We start from the raw sequence: 19,624 nt of genomic DNA on the forward strand, positions 1-19,624 counted from the left end.
AGTCTGGACCCCTTCCCCCATTCTGCCCCTTCCACCTGCAGCCCTGCCCCCACTCTGCCTCTTCTCTCCCCCCGCAAGGCCCTGCCCCCACTCACTGCTTCACCCCCCTCCTTCTCCCTGTTGTGGCTGTGAGAGCAAAAAAGGTCTGTGCCCCTGCCCTCATCCCAGGGCTGTGGTGGGGTGGGGCAGTTTTTCTGGGGGCCCCAAATCCACCATTCCTCCTCCCCCAGTGGCGTGAGGTTTGGGGAGGCTTAGCCTCCCGCAGCCTCCATTGCGCACCGCCCATGGTGCAAAGCTCTTCCTCGCACTTGCCTTCTCAATAGGCATTGCTTGGGAGTCGCTCATAGTGAATACCCATAGAGACTAGCACTCAAAGAAAGGGAAGTTACTTACATTATAGTAACAGGAGTTCTTTGAAATGTGTGGTTCCTATGGGTATTCACAATCCACCTTCCTTCCCTTCTGCTTTGGATTCTCACGTGATTCACAGCAGAGTCGGAATTGGAGAGGCAGTTGGTTTGCCCCACCCCTCACACCCTCTCTTTGCAGCGCGAAGAGACACAGTGCATTGGTGTGGACCAACAGACACTGCTAATGAAGAATTTCTGGTTGTGGGAGCAGTGAATAGCCATAGGGACCATGCATCTCAAAGGACTCCCGTTATCATAAAGTGATTCACCTTTCTTTATTGATCTACCAGATGTTTTACAATGTGTGCGCAATGGACTGTTAACAATCCAAACATCAACAATGTCATCATTAGGTTTCAGAGTTGTCCGTTTATTATAATTTTAGCAGAAACCTCAAGACTGAGTGCTTATCCCCAAGTGCTGAGGTGGATATTCCATAGGTATTGTGATGGAGTGCAGTGGGGCAGCAAGGGTGTGGAATGAGGAATTTGGAATGAAATCCTGCTTCAAATTTGAAGTTACACCCATCCCTGCCTACAAGGGAGGGAGAGGAATTCACACCCTCCCCAGTACACAAAGCTTCAGCTGCTTCCTGGTTGCCAAAATTGTCAGATGCTGTATTGTTTACTACCCAGTCATCAAAACCCCAAGCGTGCCTCTGCCAGCTTCTGTGATGAAACTACATGGTCTGAGTTTAAAAATATACAGCATGCTGAAAAACAACAGTTTGGGGACAGCATGAAAAAGTAATAGCTCGTCAAAAGTAATGTCAGAATAGCTCCAGATATGTTAATTAGTGTACAGGTGAGTCGCATCATATGCGTATTTAACTTACGCAAATTCAACTATATGCGCTCGGCAAAAAAAAAAAAAAAAAGAAACGTAACAAGATACCTGTAAATAGTGCGGGCGATTCTGCCCACCATTCCGCTCAATGAGCGTATGCCCCAGAGTGAGGGTGAGATAGTAGATGTGAATCTGCTGTTCTCTCAGTTCCCGCGTGCCTCTCAGAGTGTGATTCTAGAGTTTAAAGATACGTATTTTTCATACAACATGGCCCCTAAACGCAAGCCAACTACTTCATCTGGTGCTCAACCGAAGAAACAGCGATCTGTTCCAACGCTGGAGGAAAAGCTGGCTGTGCTGGACTTACTGAGAGACGGTATGTCAGTCTCCAACGTGGCATGTAAATATGGCTGCAATGAATCTAGCATCCATGCCATCAAGATTAGAGAGAGAAATTCATCAAGCTGTGGCATCAAATGCTCCAATAACTGCTCAAGTGATGAGCCAGGTGCATGATAAGACTTTAGTGAAGACTGAAAAGGCATTAAACTTATGGCTGGAAGACATGAACCGTAAACGTGTGCCAATCGATGCCAACATGTTGCAAGAAAAGGCTCTTAGCCTCTACGCGCTGTTCAAACCTCCCGCTGAAGAGGGACAGCCTTCTGATGAGAAGGAATTCAAAGCCAGCCAAGGTTGGCTTAACAATTTTAGGAACCTCTTCAACCTCAAAAACGTGCAGACTACTGGTGAAGCTGCATCTGTCAATGAAGAATGATTTAATGTTTGAATACGATCCCTCTATGGAACACAGCCTCAAAATCACACGTTGTATTACGGACACTTTGAGACTGTATCAAGAAATGTATGAGCAGCTCAAAAAACAGCGACAGTTGCCGATCACCATGTTTTTTCAAGGAAAAACAACCAGCATCAGATGAGTCAATGCAATCAACTTCTTGAGCTGAACCAGAGCCAACCACTTCGTCTATGACTCGCTCTCCGTCACCCAAGCTCTCTGTCACCTGGCTCGACATCAAGTCCCAGTGACCCCCTGTAATTACCCCCCCTGTAATTAAAAATACAGTACTGTAAAATTATATTTTGCATATGTACTCTTATAAATTGTGCATTACTGTATACATTATACATTTATACATATTACTGTACAGGGTTGTATACACAAAACCATGTACAGTATACTGTACTTTATGGGCGATTTAAGGGATTTTCAAGGGTAATTTTGATTATACACTATTTTAGCCTTACACACTGACTTTAGAACCTAACCCCCGCGTAAGATGCAACTCCACTGTATTTGCATTCTTATTTAATTTATTAAAATTTCCAATATTTGAGTTTATCTGAATTTGCCATAATTTCCAGTTTCTTGGAGAAACCAGGGAGCCCTGCTGCAGGGTTTAAGTCCAGCTGGCCACAGAGTTATAAGTGTCTTTACTCCTAAAGTTCTTGGGAGTAGGGCTCTTCTCCCTGTGTGCCCTGATGACTGGAGCCAGCAGGGATGGCTCAGTGGTTTATGGCGCTGTTTTGGGACTCAGTTCCCTGGGTTCAATTCCACAGAGTTTCTGTGTGACCAAGGGCATGTCACTCAGCATGTGTGCATAAATTCTCAGTCTGTGAAGCAGGAATAATAATAACGCCCTGCTTCATAGGGGTGGTGTGGGGATAAATACATTAAAGAAGCACTCAATTACTGCAGTGATGGGGGGGGGGATCATGTAAGTACCTAAAATGGATGGAACGCAACAGACCCTGGGGAACATGAAGGAACCAAAGAGAACCATGCACTTGCATATCATAGAAGTTAAACATGGAAAACATGTGTGTTTATGCCAAAGGCTCAGACTTCTGACCAGTCAGTCTTCCACTCTTGCACCTCCTACAGTGAGCAAGTGTGCGGCATGCACTGACGCTGCTGTATGCCAGACATTAAAAGTGGCAGTAGAATTGAGGGATATAGTGAATAGGGGAGAGGGCTTGACAGGGGGTGGGTCCCTGCCACATAATTTAGATATAATAAACTATCAACTCTATTTACCATCAATATCTACATCCACTGGACTTGTATCTTATCACTGAAAACAGGACTGGGACAAACTCATTAACCTGGTCTATATTCCAGGCAGCATCTTGGAGGGTATCCCATTACCATATCCCTGCAGCCACTCTCACATAAAAACTTTTTACAAACCAAGTCTGTAATACTGTAGTACAGGATCTTTTCTGTGTGCTCTCCCCTGCAGATCTGGTTGCTGTCCTATGTCCTAAAGGTCCTCTTCGTATGTTGGTTGAAACAGCTCAAGAGAGAAATGAAACACTCTTCCCAGCACTTATTTATTCCTGTGAGTATATTTCGTTAAAGCTTTTAGATTTGTAATCTCTTGCCTGACCTTGAGGAAAGGAGATGTAATCATCCCATTGGCTTCCTTTGCTTTAATATGTTCTGTTGCATGTGCAGCTGGAGATCACATTTCATTTCCTTGGGCCTCAATTCTTAATTTGCTATTTACTCAGAAACCTGAAATATGTTCTTTATAAGATATTCCAAGATAAAAACAGCACACATTGTTCTTTTTAAATTAAAATGGTAAAAAATGGTAAAGGATCTTGGTCTGGCCAAAACAGCATCCGTAGAATGTGACTGTAGCACGCTTAGGGTAGGCTTTGGTTCTGTTTAGAAATATATATCCATTTGCAGGGCTTAAACAATCTACTCACCACAGAGCGAGGGGATCCTATCCCATGTATTCCTGCAGGAAACCAATTTTCTTCAGACTTTTAAAAATTATGTTTCTAGCTTATGGTTGCAAGGAATACCTTATTAAATGTGAACTGCTTCTGTGTTCTCTGTGTGTGTCTGCTTCTGGTATTGCTCATAGTTTGTCGACCTGAAATTATTTGCAATTTTGACACAAATCTGCAAACTAGTTTTAACCCAAAAACATGTTTAGGCTATATTCACAAAGTATATGTGGGGTGTGCCCACCTTGTAACTTTTAGTTCAGTGCTTAGAGCACTCACCCAGTAAGTGGGAGACCTAGTTCAATCCGTCCCCCAGCTGATATGGAGCAGGGACTTGAACTTGGGTCTCTCCTCATCCCCCCATCTAATCACTAGGCTATATTTTGGTGTATTCTGGGATATTGTGTTATGATCTTTCTCAGTCTCTCCTGTTGAAATTGTTCTACCTTGTATACATAATTATGCATTGGAGCAAAGATTTGAACTTGGGTTTCCCACGTCCCAGGTGGGTGCCCTAACCACTGAGCTATAGAGTGGTTCTTACTTTCTCTCTATGTTCCAATAACTATTCAAGTATTTTATACAAAGTGGGATAGCTTCAATAGGAGAGAGACCTGTCTCAGGATGTTCTATAGTCCAGGCACTCTCCTCAGAGTTGGGGAAGACACAAGTTCAAGTCCTGGCTCCATATCAGGCAAATGGAGGAATTGAGCCCAGGTCCCCCCCATACTGGGTGAATGTCTTAACCATTGAGCTAAAAGTTATAAGGTAAGGACCACAACTACCTCTGGCAGTTTTGTGAATCTGGCCTTTAAAAATGCCTGGAAACAAGACCTTTTTGGGTTGAAATTCACCAACGTTTTTTCCAAATTTTTAGATTTGGCTCAAGTAGAACCAAAAAAAAATCAGTTATTTGCCCAGCTCTAGTAAGCAGCAGCAATGTAAAACTAGCACAAATCTGATCAGTTTCACTGCTGCTGTTGGTAATCCTGGGAGCAGCCATGAAATTGTCAAGAATCAACCAATTTTACTTTGCTGCTGCTCAGGAAAACTCTGGGATGAAAGAGGAGGAGAACTGAAACTAAAATGCCAGGTGAAGATAAAGTACCAGACACACACTTTCACCTCCAGCAGCTAAGAGTCTCTCAGATAGTGGGAAGAGAGTTATTTCTCCCTTCCAGCAGCCATATTTTAGACTAATCAGGTACCCAGCAGCTGGAAACTGATTAAAAAAACCTGAGCCCCCTAGTGAGGTCCACTATGGTAATGCCAGCTTCCTCTCCCTTACCAGCAGCTGGTCTTCTCACCAGGGCATCATCCATGGAGCTCACTATTGGGGATTCCTGCTTATCTTGCATATTGATTTCTGGCTACTGGGAGTGTATAGAGCTTTTTAAGCACTGTTCATTCAGACTGGATAAATTCAGAACATCTGGTTAAACCGCTTACATATTTTAACACTACAAGAAAGCTGACTGGGTAAGACCTTACAATTGGGAGAGGGACTGTGGTCTTGTGGGATGACAGGGAGTCAGGAGTTGTCTTTTTCCTAGCTCTGACATTAACTCGCTATCTGGTCATCCCCCTGCCTCAGTTGTGTTGTATAAAATGGGGCCAATACCTATCTCGCAGGGGTGTTGTGAGGCTTGTTTTGTGGCCGGGGGGGGGGGGGGAACTGTTTGAGATCATCTGAAAGGCTCTATAGAAAGCAAGCTATAAAAAATCCAAAATACTTTGACATTGAATGAAAGACTCTAGTTGTTTAAGAGGAATTGCCATGTTTTTATCCAAAATAAAAAAAATCAACATTAAAGATCAGTGTTTTAAAAGCTGGCCAGAAGTGCATGATAAATGCAGTTTATTACCTAGGTATTGCCATCTCAGATATAGAAGGGTGGGTGTATGTGGTGATGTCCAACTCATCAGACAATTGTTACTTGGAGATCTGATTTGTTAGGGTATCCACCACTGACATTTTCCATACATACTAGCTTTGAGATACTATGATGTCCTGAAAACCTAGCAAATATCATGTTGATTCAGAAAACATATTAAAATGTCAAGCACAGTAGAAATGTCTTATGTTGTAGACTCCATTTGGCTGCTTAGGAGAGAAGTGTGGTGGGGGGAGAGAGTTGGGTGGAGTGAGGGTTGACTTATCTGTCAATCTTAGTTCTCAGAGTAGCAGCTGTGTTAGTCTGTAGTCGCAAAAAGAAAAGGAGTACTTGTGGCACCTTAGAGACTAACCAATTTATTTGAGCATAAGCTTTCGTGAGCTACAGCTCACGTCATCGGATGCATCTTAGTTCTGTTTGTACTAGTAATATCCGCCAATAGCTGGCTCAGCCCTTCTGTATGCCAAGAAGTGGAAGTTAGGGCTGGGAAACAACAAACTTGAACTTAAAATAAACAACTTAAATTGAATACAGTTGAATTGTAAAAGAACAGGAGAAGTGACAAGCCTTTTAAAAAGAAAAATAACTTCTATAGATTCAGTTACCAGCACTGCCTGTGTAAACTGGTGCTACTTCAATACCAGTCATTCTACTTCCAAATGAAAATCTGGTTGCTTCTGTAAAGGAGAGTAGGAGGAGAATCATCAGTTCAGTTCAGTTTTTCAATGTGTACTCTTAAAAGGAAACTGTATCTCTAAGGCAGCTGCAACTTACCATTTTTATAACATTTATTATGACCAGTCTGTATCCAGTCAGATCTAGAAGATGTGTTGTAGCTGAAACTGACTTAATCCCATCTGTTAGTATGCTTTTAAGTAGTTTAAAAGGAAGTAAAACTGCCTGTGACAGAAGATAGTTGCAGCAAAAAAGGTGGTAGAGAAACGATAGCCCAATGCTGAGACCAGAGTTTGTCTGCTGGCGCATGTTGACCAGCGTGTTTTCTTCAATAGCAACGATGATATGGCTAGTGAACATGGCTGAGGAAGACCCGGAAGCCCAACGGAAAGCTTCCAAAAGCTCCACTTACGATAAACAAGGTGAGGATTTCTTTTGCATGTTTTCTTACTATAGAACATCTTCACAGAGAACTGTCCCTGCTTTCAGATGGAGCTTTTTAAACACACTTTTTGCACAGACCGGGCAACAAATGGTTCTCCACTCCCTAAGAGTGAAAGCCCCACTAGAAATAATCTGTCTTGACTGCAAATGATGTTCAGTTAATATGCAATTAATATTCTTGCAGCTATTCATTATTATGGAACTCTTGGTTTCTTTTTAAGAGACTTGTCTCAACAAGTACAGGAACTCTTCACTTAAAGTTGTCCCGGTTAACATGTTTACCTTGCTGATCAATTAGGGAACCTGCTCGTTTAAAGCTGTGCAATGCTCCATTATAATGCCGTTTGGCAGCCGCCTGCTTTGTCCACTGCTTGCAGGGAGAGCAGCCCGTTGCAGCTAGCTGGTGGGGGCTTGGAACCAGGGTGGATCGGCAGACCCCTATCAGCTCCCTGCTCCCTTAAATTCCCTGTGCAGCAGCTGCTCAGCAGGCTGTCAATTGCCGGTAGTTCAGCTGTCCCTCCCCCCACTGCCATGTGCTGCTTCTGCCCCCTGTCTTGGAGCTGCTCCCTGAGACTCCTGCTTGCCGTGGGGGGGGGGGGGGGAAGAGGGAGGCTAATGTCAAGGTGTCCCTCTCCCCCCCAGCTCCTGCACCCTGCTTACCCCATCTTCCATAGAGCAGGGGGGGACACAGGGATGAGGGAGCTGCTGCCTTAGGCAGCAGCAGCTGTGGTCCCTCTCAGCTTCCTGATCTAATTAACAAGGCAGTGTACTTCTGACCCCACTCTTCATAATTAAAGGGGAAATGCACATCTCTGTCTCTCAAACACACACAGGGTGTGTGTCTCTGTCTCTCTCTGACTGCCCTCCCTCCTTTCCTGCTGCCTTGTAGAGTGTGAGAGTTAACCCTTGAGGGCTCAGCCAATTGCTAGTTCATCATTTAACACTAAGGCATTCCCTGGGAAATATCCCACCCTCTGACTCCTCCACCTCAACCAAACTTCATAATCATCATCACTGTGTACCAGTATTAAATTGTTTAAAACTTATACTCTGTGTGTGTGTGTGTGTGTGTGTGTGTATGTATGTATATATATATGTAAAAAGTATACAGTCTTCTGTCTGGTGAAAAAAATTTCCCTGGAATCTAACCTCCTCATTTACATTATCTTATGGGGAAATTGGATTCGCTTAACATCGTTTCGCTTAAAGTTGCATTTTTCAGGACCATAACTACAATGTTAAGTGAGGAGTTCCTGTACTGACTGAGCTCAGTTCAGTGCAGAGGACAGTTGTGGTAAGGCAACATCCATGTGCAGGGAAAGGCAAAGTTTATAAAATGAGAGCTTAAAGAATAAGGCCACATTGAAAGGGCAGGATTTGATCAGGTTTCCTGATAGTCCATTCACAGATTTCTGTACAACACTGAGTGGTTCTGCTTTCTTCCCTTTTCTAAGGGCTCCCATCCAGTGAGCATGTGGTATAGAGCTGTTGTCTCACTGGAGAGAGTCAAAGACATTCTGCTGACAAAATGTCCTCATGTTGTCATGTCAGATCATGATATAATGGGATGACATTTTGCTGTAACCTCATATTGCATCAACAATCTCACTGTAACTGGTTAAAAGATAGGAAACAAAGAGTAGGAATAAATTATCAGTTTTCACAGTAAATAGCGGACTGCCCCCAAGGATCTGAACTGCAACCAGTTCTTTTCAACATACTCATAAATGATCTGGAAAAGGGGTAAACAGTGAGGTGGCAACATTTGCAGATGATACAAACTTACTCAGAATAGTTAAGTCCAAAGCTGACTGAGAAGAGTTACAAAGGGATTGCACAAAACTGGGTGACTGGGCAACAAAAATGGCAGATGAAATTCACTGTTGATAAGTGCAGAGTAATACACACTGGAAAACACAATACCAACTATACATATAAAATGACTGAGTCTAAGTCAGCTGTTACCACTCAAGAAAGAAATCTTGGAGTCATTGTAGATAGTTCTCTAAAAACATCAGTTCAATGTGAAGCAGCAGTCAAAAAAGCAAACAAAATGTTTGGAACCATTAGAAAAGGGATAGATAAGACAGAAAATATCTTAGTGTCACTATATAAATCCATGGTATGCCCACACGTTGAATACTGCCTGCCATTCACGTCACTCCATCTTAAAAAAGATATATTACATTGGAAAACGTACAGAGAAAGGCAGCAAAAATTATTAGTTTCCATCTGAGGAGAGATTAAAAAAACTGGAACTTTTTAGTTCAGAAAAGGGATAACTAAGCGGGGATATGATAGAGGTCTGTAAAATTTTAACTGGTGTGGAGAAAATGAATGACAGTGTTATTTATTCCTTCACGTAGCATAAGACCCTGGGGTCACCCAATGAAATTAATAGGCAGCAGTTTTAAAACTAACATAAGGAAGTGTTCTTCACACAACATAGGAACTTGTTGCTAGGGGATGTTATGAAGGCCAAAAGTAGAACTGGGCTTAGTAAAGAATTAGGCAAATTCACGGAGAATAAATCCGTCAATGGCTGTTAGCCAAGATTGTCAGGGATGCAACCCCGTGCTCTGGGTGTCCCTAAACCTCTGACCACCAGAAGATGGAACTGGATTACTTGATAAATTGCCCTGTTCTGTTCATTTCCTCTAACACATCTGGCATCAGCCACTGTTAGAAGACAGGATACTGGTCTGCCCCACTATGGCCATTCTTTCATCATTTTTTCATCATCATTTTTGTTGCTTTCCTCTGGACTCTCTCCAATTTGTCCATATCTTTCCTAAAGTGTGGCACCTAACCTTGGACACAGTACTTCAGCTGAGGTCTCACCAGTGCCGACTAGAGGAGGACAGTTACCCCATGTGTCTGACTGTATTAACAGGAGTGTCTTTGTATGAGAAACACTTTTGAAATAGGTTTTATACTATTGTTTTCTTCCCTTGAGCCGCACCGAACCAGACTCAGAATGAAGATGCTGACATGGATGACGGAGGTTTCAATCCGGAATGGGAGCAACAAAGGGATACCCGAATAGGGCCACTTGAATCAACTCCTGAATCCCGGGCTGCTGTTCAGGCTCTCCCTAGTAACTCCCAAGCCAGCGAGGACCCAGAAGAGAGTAAGTATTGTTCCAAGACTGAATAAATGTACATTTGGTTTTCAGTCAGCTAAAGATAATGTGTCTATTCATTCATATGTTACTTACATAGTACACTGTATTGCAAGGACGGGCTGAAAAGTCCCTAATGATGAGGACATGTTGATCCACCTGATGACCTTCACAGGACTGGATGGAGCTCCATTTAGGTGTCTTTGTTCGTTTTCGTTTGAGATGCTGCAGAGGGGGGATATTGAGATAATTGTTCTTATTTTGCTATTGATCAACTGTGTTAGCTCCCTATCTGCTTAAACTGTCATATAACAGTAATGACCTCAATGGCTTTTTTCAATCTGCTGATGGTCAGAGATGGTCATCCATTTGGATACAGACCTTGCAACGGCGATCCATGCCTTTTGTCACCTCAAGATTAGAATACCGTAGTACACTCTGCCCAAAACTAAATGTTAAGTCTAATTAGAAACCAAAGTTCAATGCAGGATGTTGCAGCTTGCTTAGTTTTTGTTTTTTCCCCCTGTAGCAGCCTGCTTGTTAAATGTAGTGTCTCGCTGTGAGCACATAACATCAGGAGTCAGGGATCTGCACAGGCAGGCTTTTCGTTTCCAGGTGGAATTTAAGGTGGTGTTGGACCTGTAGAGCACTAAGCATTTTCAGACCTGCCTGTCTGGCAGACTCCCCCCGTGCGTTACTGCCATAGTTGTGAAGGCACTTGTTGAAAGTGGTAGGATGTTAGTAGGGTGTATTTCATAACCGCATCTTTGGAGTTTACTGCCTGCATTTCTCCAAAATAACCCAAATCTCTGTTGACCTTCAGAGTGAACTGCAAAGCCTCTTTCTTTGCTAGAGCTTTTGGGAAGGACACTTAGGGGCACAGGAATCTTGGGAGTGGGGTGGAGTGTATTTTTAGTCTTTTAACAACTGACCTAATTCTTTTATGTGTAGACTGGCTGTGTTGGTAGACAGTTATAGTTTTCTGAATGGATTGTTATTTAAAGTAAGTGTTAGACTCCTGTCCCAGCTGTAGGCACTTTTTCTCCCTGCCCATGTGGGTATTTTAAATGAAGAAAATAACAAATTGTTCCAAGATGTGTGTCTTTCTCCCTCTATTTCTCCAATCAGTAGTTCTAGTAGCATATTTACAGTACTGCTGGTCATACTTGTCAGCCAGCAATAACTTGTTAGAAGTATGTTGGGAAATTCACGTTGTGTGGCAGTAGCTTTGTAGCCATTGCACTGATCACTGAGCGTTTAATACACTGCAACAGTATTTAAATGTTTAATATCTCAGCATGGTAAGACAGCATTCTCAACACTCCCCTTTTCATCAAGTTACTGTTCAACACAACTTGACTTGAGAGAGAATTGTTTTAGCATGCAGTGATCACTGTGCAGAGCAAGCAGTGATACAGTCTGTTACTGCAACCCACTAGTTTCGTGTTTTTTAAGAGTAAGTTGGGATGTTGTAAGTATTTTTTTTTAATGTCACTTTGCTAATAAAGGTAAGTAAACAAATTCTGTACTGGATCCATGCAGTAAGGTTCCTACTGAATTTTTCCCTTAAAGTTTAGCATGTGTCTCTGGAGCTTGGATTATTAATCACTGTAGTCAGTGATAAGTAACGGTAAGGCATTAATTTCCTTCTACAGCTGTCTCTTGAAAGCCCTTTAGAACTGAGATCAGGACAACTGCTAGTCCTAACTCTGCATAATTCTTTTAGTTTTCAAATACTTCCTTTTCCATTAAATTAGACCTCAATATGATGAGAAATTAAATTTTGAATAGTAGCTGAAATTCTAGATGTTTTAGATATTCGGAAGTTGTTTCCAAAATGACTTTTTAGTTTTAACAATGAACCTTTCCACCAGGAGTTAAAAAAAAAAAGTTGTTAATATTCTTGGAGCCTGGTAATCTAGTCAGATTGGAATGTGCTGCCATGCAGTGCTTCACTTGGCCTCTAGCTTGGTATCTTCTGTGACAGATCAGTGTTAATTTGAAAGTGCTTCATAGCTGATAGAGTACAATAAAGTGAAGGGTGACTTATAAAACAATACAACCTGTCTCTTTAAAGACAGATTGAGTTAGGTTTAGATTGGCATCTCCAGTCAAGACAATCAGCATGTGAAAGCATGGCCTTTAGGAGTATGGGAAACTATCTTTGTAAATGAGACGTTGGAGTGGGGCTGGGAGACTATTGTGTGTGTACATGTTCAAAAGGCTCCAAACTGTAAAAGTTCTTACAGGATAAACAAGAACCAAAAGAATTGGTCCAAAGCAGTGAACATGATCCTGAATGAATTTAGGAAACACATAATGGTTAAGTCTTAGGGGAGATCACAGTGAACAGATCAGAGTAACCTGAGCGGTGGTACTGAGGGACTCCAGGGAGATGAGAAGTGTAAGGTGCTTCTGATTTCCAGTAGTGACCTAAGTTGGCTTTTGCCTGGTTGAAGACTAGCTATTTTATGCAGACTGTTTCTTTTGTTTTAATCGATCTCTTTTCCCCTCCCCTCCCCTCCCCTCGCCTCGCCAGTAATCTTGATTTACTACAAACCCTGTGGTTTTGGGACTGTCTCTCTCTGTTTGAAAGAGCTGAAACCACTGTAGAGGTTTAAGAGGTAGTAAAGAAAAGGGTTTCTGGAGTCTGTCCTTCATGGGACTGTCTGTCTAAAGGCAGACTAGGAGTTTTCTCCCCACACTTGTTGCAGCCTGAGCTGCAGTCCTCCCAGATTCACAGGAAATTTCTAGTGAACATGGACAAGAACTGAGTGGAAGGGATGTACAGTCACACCCCGCTCCTGTGCTAGCAGAGGCTCAGGGGCAACCATGCTGAGTCCCTGCAAAACGGGGAACCACCTTGCAAATCAAAGATCAGATGGGATGCAGAGCGTTTCATCCAGCTAATGGTCATAGCCTCATACGAATGAAGTATGTCTACACTACAGCAGCACAGCTATGGCGCTGCAGCTGTGCCGCTCTAGTGTAGACCCTTCCTACCTTTATGGAAGGGGTTTTTCCTTCGATGTAGATAATCCATCCAGGCAGCAGATAGGTTGACGGAAGAATTGTTCTGTCGACCCAGCTGCGTCTACACGGGGGAGTTAGGTCAACCTGTCTACTTCACACAGTGTGCAAAATTTTTCACAGCCCTGAGCGATGTAGCTAGGTTGATCTAATTTTTCAGTGTAGACCTAGGCTGAAAAATAAATGTGGGGAATGGTTAAGATATGGGGACTCCTTTGAGTTCAGAAGGGAACTGTTGAGGACCTCTCTAAAAAAACCCAATAATTATAACTTAGAGTAGGAGGGTCAAACTAAGTCTGAGGTGAGGGCCAAAGTGTACTTTGACTTGGGGTTTGTGGGCCAGAGAAACAAACCTCACCGCTAAGGAGCATGTTTTCCAGCCTCCTCTGACTAGAGTGCATCTGTTTAGCTACGTTAATTCTTCCTTTCCCCTTGTCTGAAAAGTAACAGACGGCTGGGTTGGTTGGTGGAGGCAGCAGTGGCAAGAAAAACATGGTGGGAAGAGGAGGACCCACTCCCATAAACCTGGTGCTGCAGGGCTTGATGGGGTTATCAGCAACCCTGACGGAAAGATGAGGAGAGGGCAAGGGAAGAAGGGGACAAAGACAGGGAGAAGAGAGAAGGAGAGAGGAGCTGCTGTGGAGAAGAGGAGTCCTAGATTTCTGTGCCTCATCTGGGGTAGCAGAGCTCTGGGGCCCTTCCCACTAGGCCAGGATGAACAGAAACAATTTGAGGGGCAAGGGAAGTTCAGAAGCAACGGGCCTCAGTCCTGGTGGCAGAAGATGCAGAGGCATCTGCCATAGCAGGAGGAGGAATGCAGAGGAGAGGTGGAAGGGGCTGGGGCTTCCTTGCATGTGGCCAATCAGGCATAAGCCCACTCCTCAGCTCTTCCTCTTCAGCAGGTGCCCACTCAATCACCAGCTCTCCCTTGGTTCCTGCAGAACGAGCCTAGAGCTGGATTGCACTGTTGTGAGAAAGGGAGCTGTGGGCTAGATGAGAGTATCCAAGGGGCTGGATCTTGCCCACCATCCGGGTGTTTGACAGCCTTGACTTAGAGGCTTTGAAAAAGCTATGGCGCTGTCTGAGCCTTATGTAGTGGAACAAATATACAGGAAATCTTCTTTACTTCTGTTTTACAGAAATGCTGTTAATTGGATATTATGCTACTAAAGTCCCTGCCAAGGTGGTAATTACCATAAAAACGAGCACATTGGCTCATGCACTTTTGAAGGGTCCACGTACTGCAGAACCACAAACATCCATTTAATCTGAAAGATGCATCATAATTACACAAAGAGCCTTTCAGAGCTATCAGAATAAGGATTTGTAGAAGACACAAGAGGTCACTGGAATGTTTTGCTGGGTGTTGGTAATATGTAAGCTGGAAGGTATGTAAGTGGAAACTCCAAAATGACAAGTGACTCATCTGCCTACTAGGCCAGATAATAGCAATAGTCTTTTGGCAAAATGTTGCTGTAAAATGAAACAACTGAAAGTGGCTTAGATCTATAACAAATATAACAGGAACATCCAAACTTGCTCAATTCAGAGTCACGTTGGCAATTATTAGGAGTCTGAAGACCTCCTCTGATTTGCATAAAGTGGAGCAAATGGGCAGAGGTCCTCCTTTTTACTCTAGAAATGTTAGAAATGACCCGTTTGTGTCAAAATGGAGTACTCTGTTGGGACCTAGCCACACCTCTGTACGAAAGATGAAATCAGCTACATCGTAGAACTCTGTGAACTGCGTTTTGGCTATCCTTTTTTCCCAGAACATTTTATGTTTGAGTATTCTATTCATTTTTCCCTTTTAAATTCCATTTTCTGATGTCCGTGTTTATCTGGAAGAGAGAGTCATGCAGATAAGTGCTTCTTCCCTTGATGCTTTAAAACAGCTTCTGAAAAAATTCTACTTCTCATTGATTCCAAGCGTCCCATTTTGACTCCTTGCTAACTTAATTCTAAAAAGGGGGTATGTGTAAAAAAATGTCTCTTGTGTTTGATTTGTGACAGTTAATCTGTTTATAACTTGATACAATGAAGTGTACTGACAAACTGCAACATGACATATTCATGTGTATTGGAGACTGGAACAGCTCTGCAGCAGGAGGGTCAAGAAGAATCTGCTAATTTCTTTTGGGTTCCTTGGATTATTCTGTCTGATACGTGCAATGGAAGTCATTTGCTGTGGGAGTTGTTTTGGGTCTTTATGTAACGCTTCCATATTTTTACCATTGCAGGGGGAGTAAAGCTTGGTTTAGGAGATTTCATTTTCTACAGTGTTCTGGTTGGCAAGGCCTCAGCTACAGCAAGTGGAGACTGGAACACAACTTTAGCCTGTTTTGTAGCTATACTAATTGTGAGTATAATGTAATGTGGTGGTGGTGGTGATATTTCAGTGCATTCTTCAGTGGCCAAGGGGGCTGCTGTTGTATATTTTCCTTTGGGATTTTGCATATTGGTTATTCAGTGCCTGATCTTACCATCATGGACTTAAACTGCAAGTTTTGCTGTGGATTTCAGTTGGAGCAGGATCAGTCACTTAAGCTTCAATTCAGCACAGCACTTAAGTTCATGTTTATGTCCTATTGATTTCAGTGGGATTTTAAATATATGCTTCAGCGCTTTACTGAGTGGGCTCATTAGTGAGTTACTTTGCGTAGTAAGTGTTAATCCTGACATTAATAGCACTCAGTGTGGAAAAGCAAAAAATGTAATTTACCAACCCTTTTGTGAGCCGTTCATCTTGATGTGTTCTGTAATACATATTTTTGCTGTCATGAGTTTTACCATGTAACGTCTCCTTGTCCTTCTTTCCAGGGTCTGTGCCTTACTCTACTGCTTCTTGCCATCTTTAAGAAGGCTTTACCAGCTCTTCCAATCTCCATAACCTTTGGGCTCGTTTTCTACTTTGCCACAGATAACTTGGTGCAGCCCTTTATGGACCAGCTAGCATTCCATCAGTTTTATATCTAGCGCACTTGAAGTTGATATTCTACGGACGTTTATATTGACTCTAGAAAATCTGGGAGGAAAAAGGGATTTTTTACTTGGTCCTCACATGACAGTGAAGTTCAATGCTCAAGATTTCTGGCCTGAATCATTGCAACTTCCTCCCATGTTTTCCTGAGCTACTGCACTGGGTAGCATATGATTCTTCTGTGTAAAAAGGGTTTTTTCTCAATTGATGGACTAACTTGGATGCCATTAAGTCAAAAGCAATTTCTGAATTGTAAACATGTAATAAGGACCACCTGTGTAAAAGTTGCTAATGCTTCTACCAGCAACGTGAGCCCTGGGTACAGGTTGATATTTTCCCAACGCTGAAGGCACTCAGGACTGCCATGAAATTAAACAAAAGAAGTTAGCAAAGTTGTTTGATTTGACATGTAAACATTTGAAGAGAGTCAATCCAAAATAAACCTTTAAAGCAATGTTTTTCACCAGTTGAGTCCTGACCCCACTTTGGGTCAGTAGGAAAGGGCCAGATATTGCAGCAATGGGACCGAAGGAGAAAGAATAGTCTCTCCTAAAGAGAGTTCCACCCCTTAATAGCCTCTGTGCCTAAGTTTACTTGGTTTTGATAAATCTAAAAGCTTATTTTCACACTGGAACAAGAGCCTGTACTCAAATTTACTAACGCTTTGCATTCTCAAGCATAGAGCGTGCATCCTGTACTGCTGCCGCCAATTTCTTATGTAGCTACCAAGGATTGGACTGAATAGTTTGGAACAAGTCAATCGTGAGGTCCTAACATGGATCCTTGTAAAAAGTTGGAGGACTAATACTCTAAAATTTTCTTTACTAAAATTACATGACAATTTCTGGATTTATTTTTGTCGTCTCGCTAATCTTTGCTAGAATAACATCAATTCAAACTCTGCCTTTAGATGGCCATTTGCCACACTGGACTGCATTGCTCTAAATTCCCGTTCTCCGTCACTGGATCTTTGGGCATATGAAATAGGCAGACATTTGCAGCAGCATCTCCGTCCAAAGCATTCCAGGATTTTAACCTTCTGTTGTCAGGTGTAGAGAAATGGAGGGTTATTTTTAGTAGCATTCCGCTGTTTCCTTCAAACCTTTCTCTCCAAAAACATATAGTTGAAAGGCTCTGGATTACAGCAAATTAAAATGAAGGGCAATGTTTTTCCTAAGTAACATTCAGTTGACTTCTCTGTTACATGTTAAGCTTTAGGATCAGCCGCTCAAGCTTATTTCAGGCTAACACCTAACACTGAGTGATTTTATTTTATATAATGTATTAATAAATGAATATTCATTAGTCAAGTGAGCCATCACTTAGTGTTGCCTGGGAATAAAAAGTATGGCCTTTTTTCCCAGTTATAATGAGGCGTGATGGAATAGGAGATTGGCAAAACCTGGAGAAGCTTGAGGGAGAAGAGAGTCCCAGAAGAGCTGAAAGGAGGCCCATGGGTTGTTTGCCTTTATACAAAGTGAAAAATTGAAACTAAACTTAATAACCCCACCTTAATTTGTTTTGTTGTTGTTTATTTAAAACTAACATGATTTGGTGTTTGGTGAACGTTTTTTTAGAATAGGACATTTTTGGGAGGATGAGATTGGAGAAAAACTTTTTGTGCAAGCAAAGAGCCTGGTTTTGGTGCAGCTGACCTCAATCAAGCATAGGGTGAATGGAAAGGTCTGACTGTTGATGGCATTGCAGCTTACATAAGCTTAATATTGGAGTCCTTTCTAAACACCTAATGGACAAAACCAGTATAAACAGAGCCTCTGAAGCAAACTTTTTCCCTTCCAGAAAGAGCTCAACTTCAGAAACATGGAGTAGTAGTAGGACTGAGACTTCATGCACATTCTCAAGTTGCTGTTTGAGTACTAGGTAATATGGTGAGGTGTTTGCATTTGTGTTGCATACCAAGAACGCTTTGCTTTCTTTAACTGCCTCATCTTTAATGTCCTGGGAACTTCTGTATATTGCTCAGTGTGACCTCTACTAGCCACAGAATGTTGGCATCTGCAAATCAGGGCAGTTACATCAAATAAGGTGCGCACACTCTTCTAATCTGAAAGTATTTGCATTCTAGGTAGTGGCTGCATTTGCCTGTTGAATTCATTATGGATAGCATTAATAAAGTAACCACATCTCGGTACCTCATTCTGGCTGTCTAGCTCAGAACTGCCTGTGTAATTGTAAGGACTAGTTCACTGTCCCAGATATTACTTGAGTGGAACTTCATTTAAATGGGATTTTTAATACAAAGTTTTCTGCAGTTTGAGTGTTCTTTACTGGTGTTACTTGCTCCTTTCATCAGCATTAATCTCTGAGAAATTCAGCTGTTTTTTTTTGGTTGGGCATTCTAACTATTGCTTGTCGTTTATATAGAAAAGGATTGCCAAAAGTTGGTATCACTGTCATCAATTTGTACATCTGAGCCAAGTCTCAGTTAACAGAGTTATTAGTAAAATGCAGAGTTTGAAATAGTCACTGCTGGAACTCTGACTCCCTTCAGGCCCAATCTAATGCCTGTTTGAAGTAAATGGGAACCTTTCCATTTACTTCAGTGAGTGTTGAATCTGGCCCTTAAAGAACAACTCAGAATCTTCAAAACATTTAAATTTCCAGTCTTCCACTGCCTAAAATTCTGCCATCCTGGAGTTTTAACTTCTAGCTATGTTACAGAAGGTTGTGGTGGAGATTATACACCAATATAATAACATTAAGCCTTGAGTACACTTGCTAAAGCCTGGAGATACAAAAGTAAGATTGAAACTCTTTCCTTGATTTGCCCTTTTACACTGAAGTACGGTAGCACACGTGCTGAATACGATCTTGTGATGCTAGACCACTTCAGTACTTGGTCTAGAAGGGTTAATTAAGAATAGTGTTCATTCTGCATTTCTTGGCATTTGGGAGTTTAATGCACAAGTATGAAGTTAAGTCCTGTCATAATTTCTCTTCTAGCCTTCCATAAAAATACAAATCTAATTTGTTGTTGGATTATTTCAATCTGGTCTACTTTGTATAATCCAGAGATTTCTGGTATATTTTATAGCTCTTTGAGGGGGTTATTGATTCCTAAATTAGAACACTGTTGACAACACCTTAGTCTGCAGAAGCTCTTAGCTTTTATTGTGTTATCCCAGTAGCTGTGGATCTTTCTCCTCTGTGTTCCAAACATGTCTATCACATTTGATTAACCAGTAAGTGTTGTGGTTTCAAGACTAAATTCTGTCATCTCTGATAGTTTCCCTACTTTTCAAATTTTCATAAGTGATTATTCTCTTTTAATGGCTACTCATCTGCAAAATATCTTAAACCAAAACGTCATTGCGTTGTAGGAGTGCTTAAAAATGTCTGCTTGGATTTATACCATATGTTTTCTTCCTCATTGCTTTTATTTTCAGATTTAGTCCGGAGCAGATGGTTATAACAGATATTTGTAAATGGGGGAATTATTTTCATGGCTATACTGAATGCTGCTACTATAAATAACTGGAAGCTCCTTCTGACTGTGATG

General features: G+C 42.0%; 1 protein-coding gene across 2 annotated transcripts in view; it reads left to right on the top strand.

Annotated features, from left to right (window-relative positions):
* PSEN1 (presenilin 1) overlaps positions 1-17,619 on the top strand; it is a 51,158-nt gene extending 33,539 nt beyond the window's left edge. For both annotated transcript variants that reach the window (XM_084629913.1, XM_084629914.1), the window contains exons 7-11: positions 3,461-3,559; positions 6,865-6,951; positions 9,930-10,103; positions 15,365-15,483; positions 15,945-17,619. In XM_084629913.1, the coding sequence (XP_084486039.1) occupies positions 3,461-3,559; positions 6,865-6,951; positions 9,930-10,103; positions 15,365-15,483; positions 15,945-16,100 (635 nt within the window). In that variant the 3' untranslated portion in view covers positions 16,101-17,619. The remainder of the gene's footprint in view (positions 1-3,460; positions 3,560-6,864; positions 6,952-9,929; positions 10,104-15,364; positions 15,484-15,944) is intronic.
* The last annotated feature ends 2,005 nt before the right edge of the window (positions 17,620-19,624 follow it).

Source organism: Lepidochelys olivacea, assembly GCF_965140295.1.
Source record: "Lepidochelys olivacea isolate rLepOli2 genome assembly, chromosome: 6".
In the NCBI taxonomy this organism is placed as follows: Eukaryota; Metazoa; Chordata; order Testudines; family Cheloniidae; genus Lepidochelys; species Lepidochelys olivacea.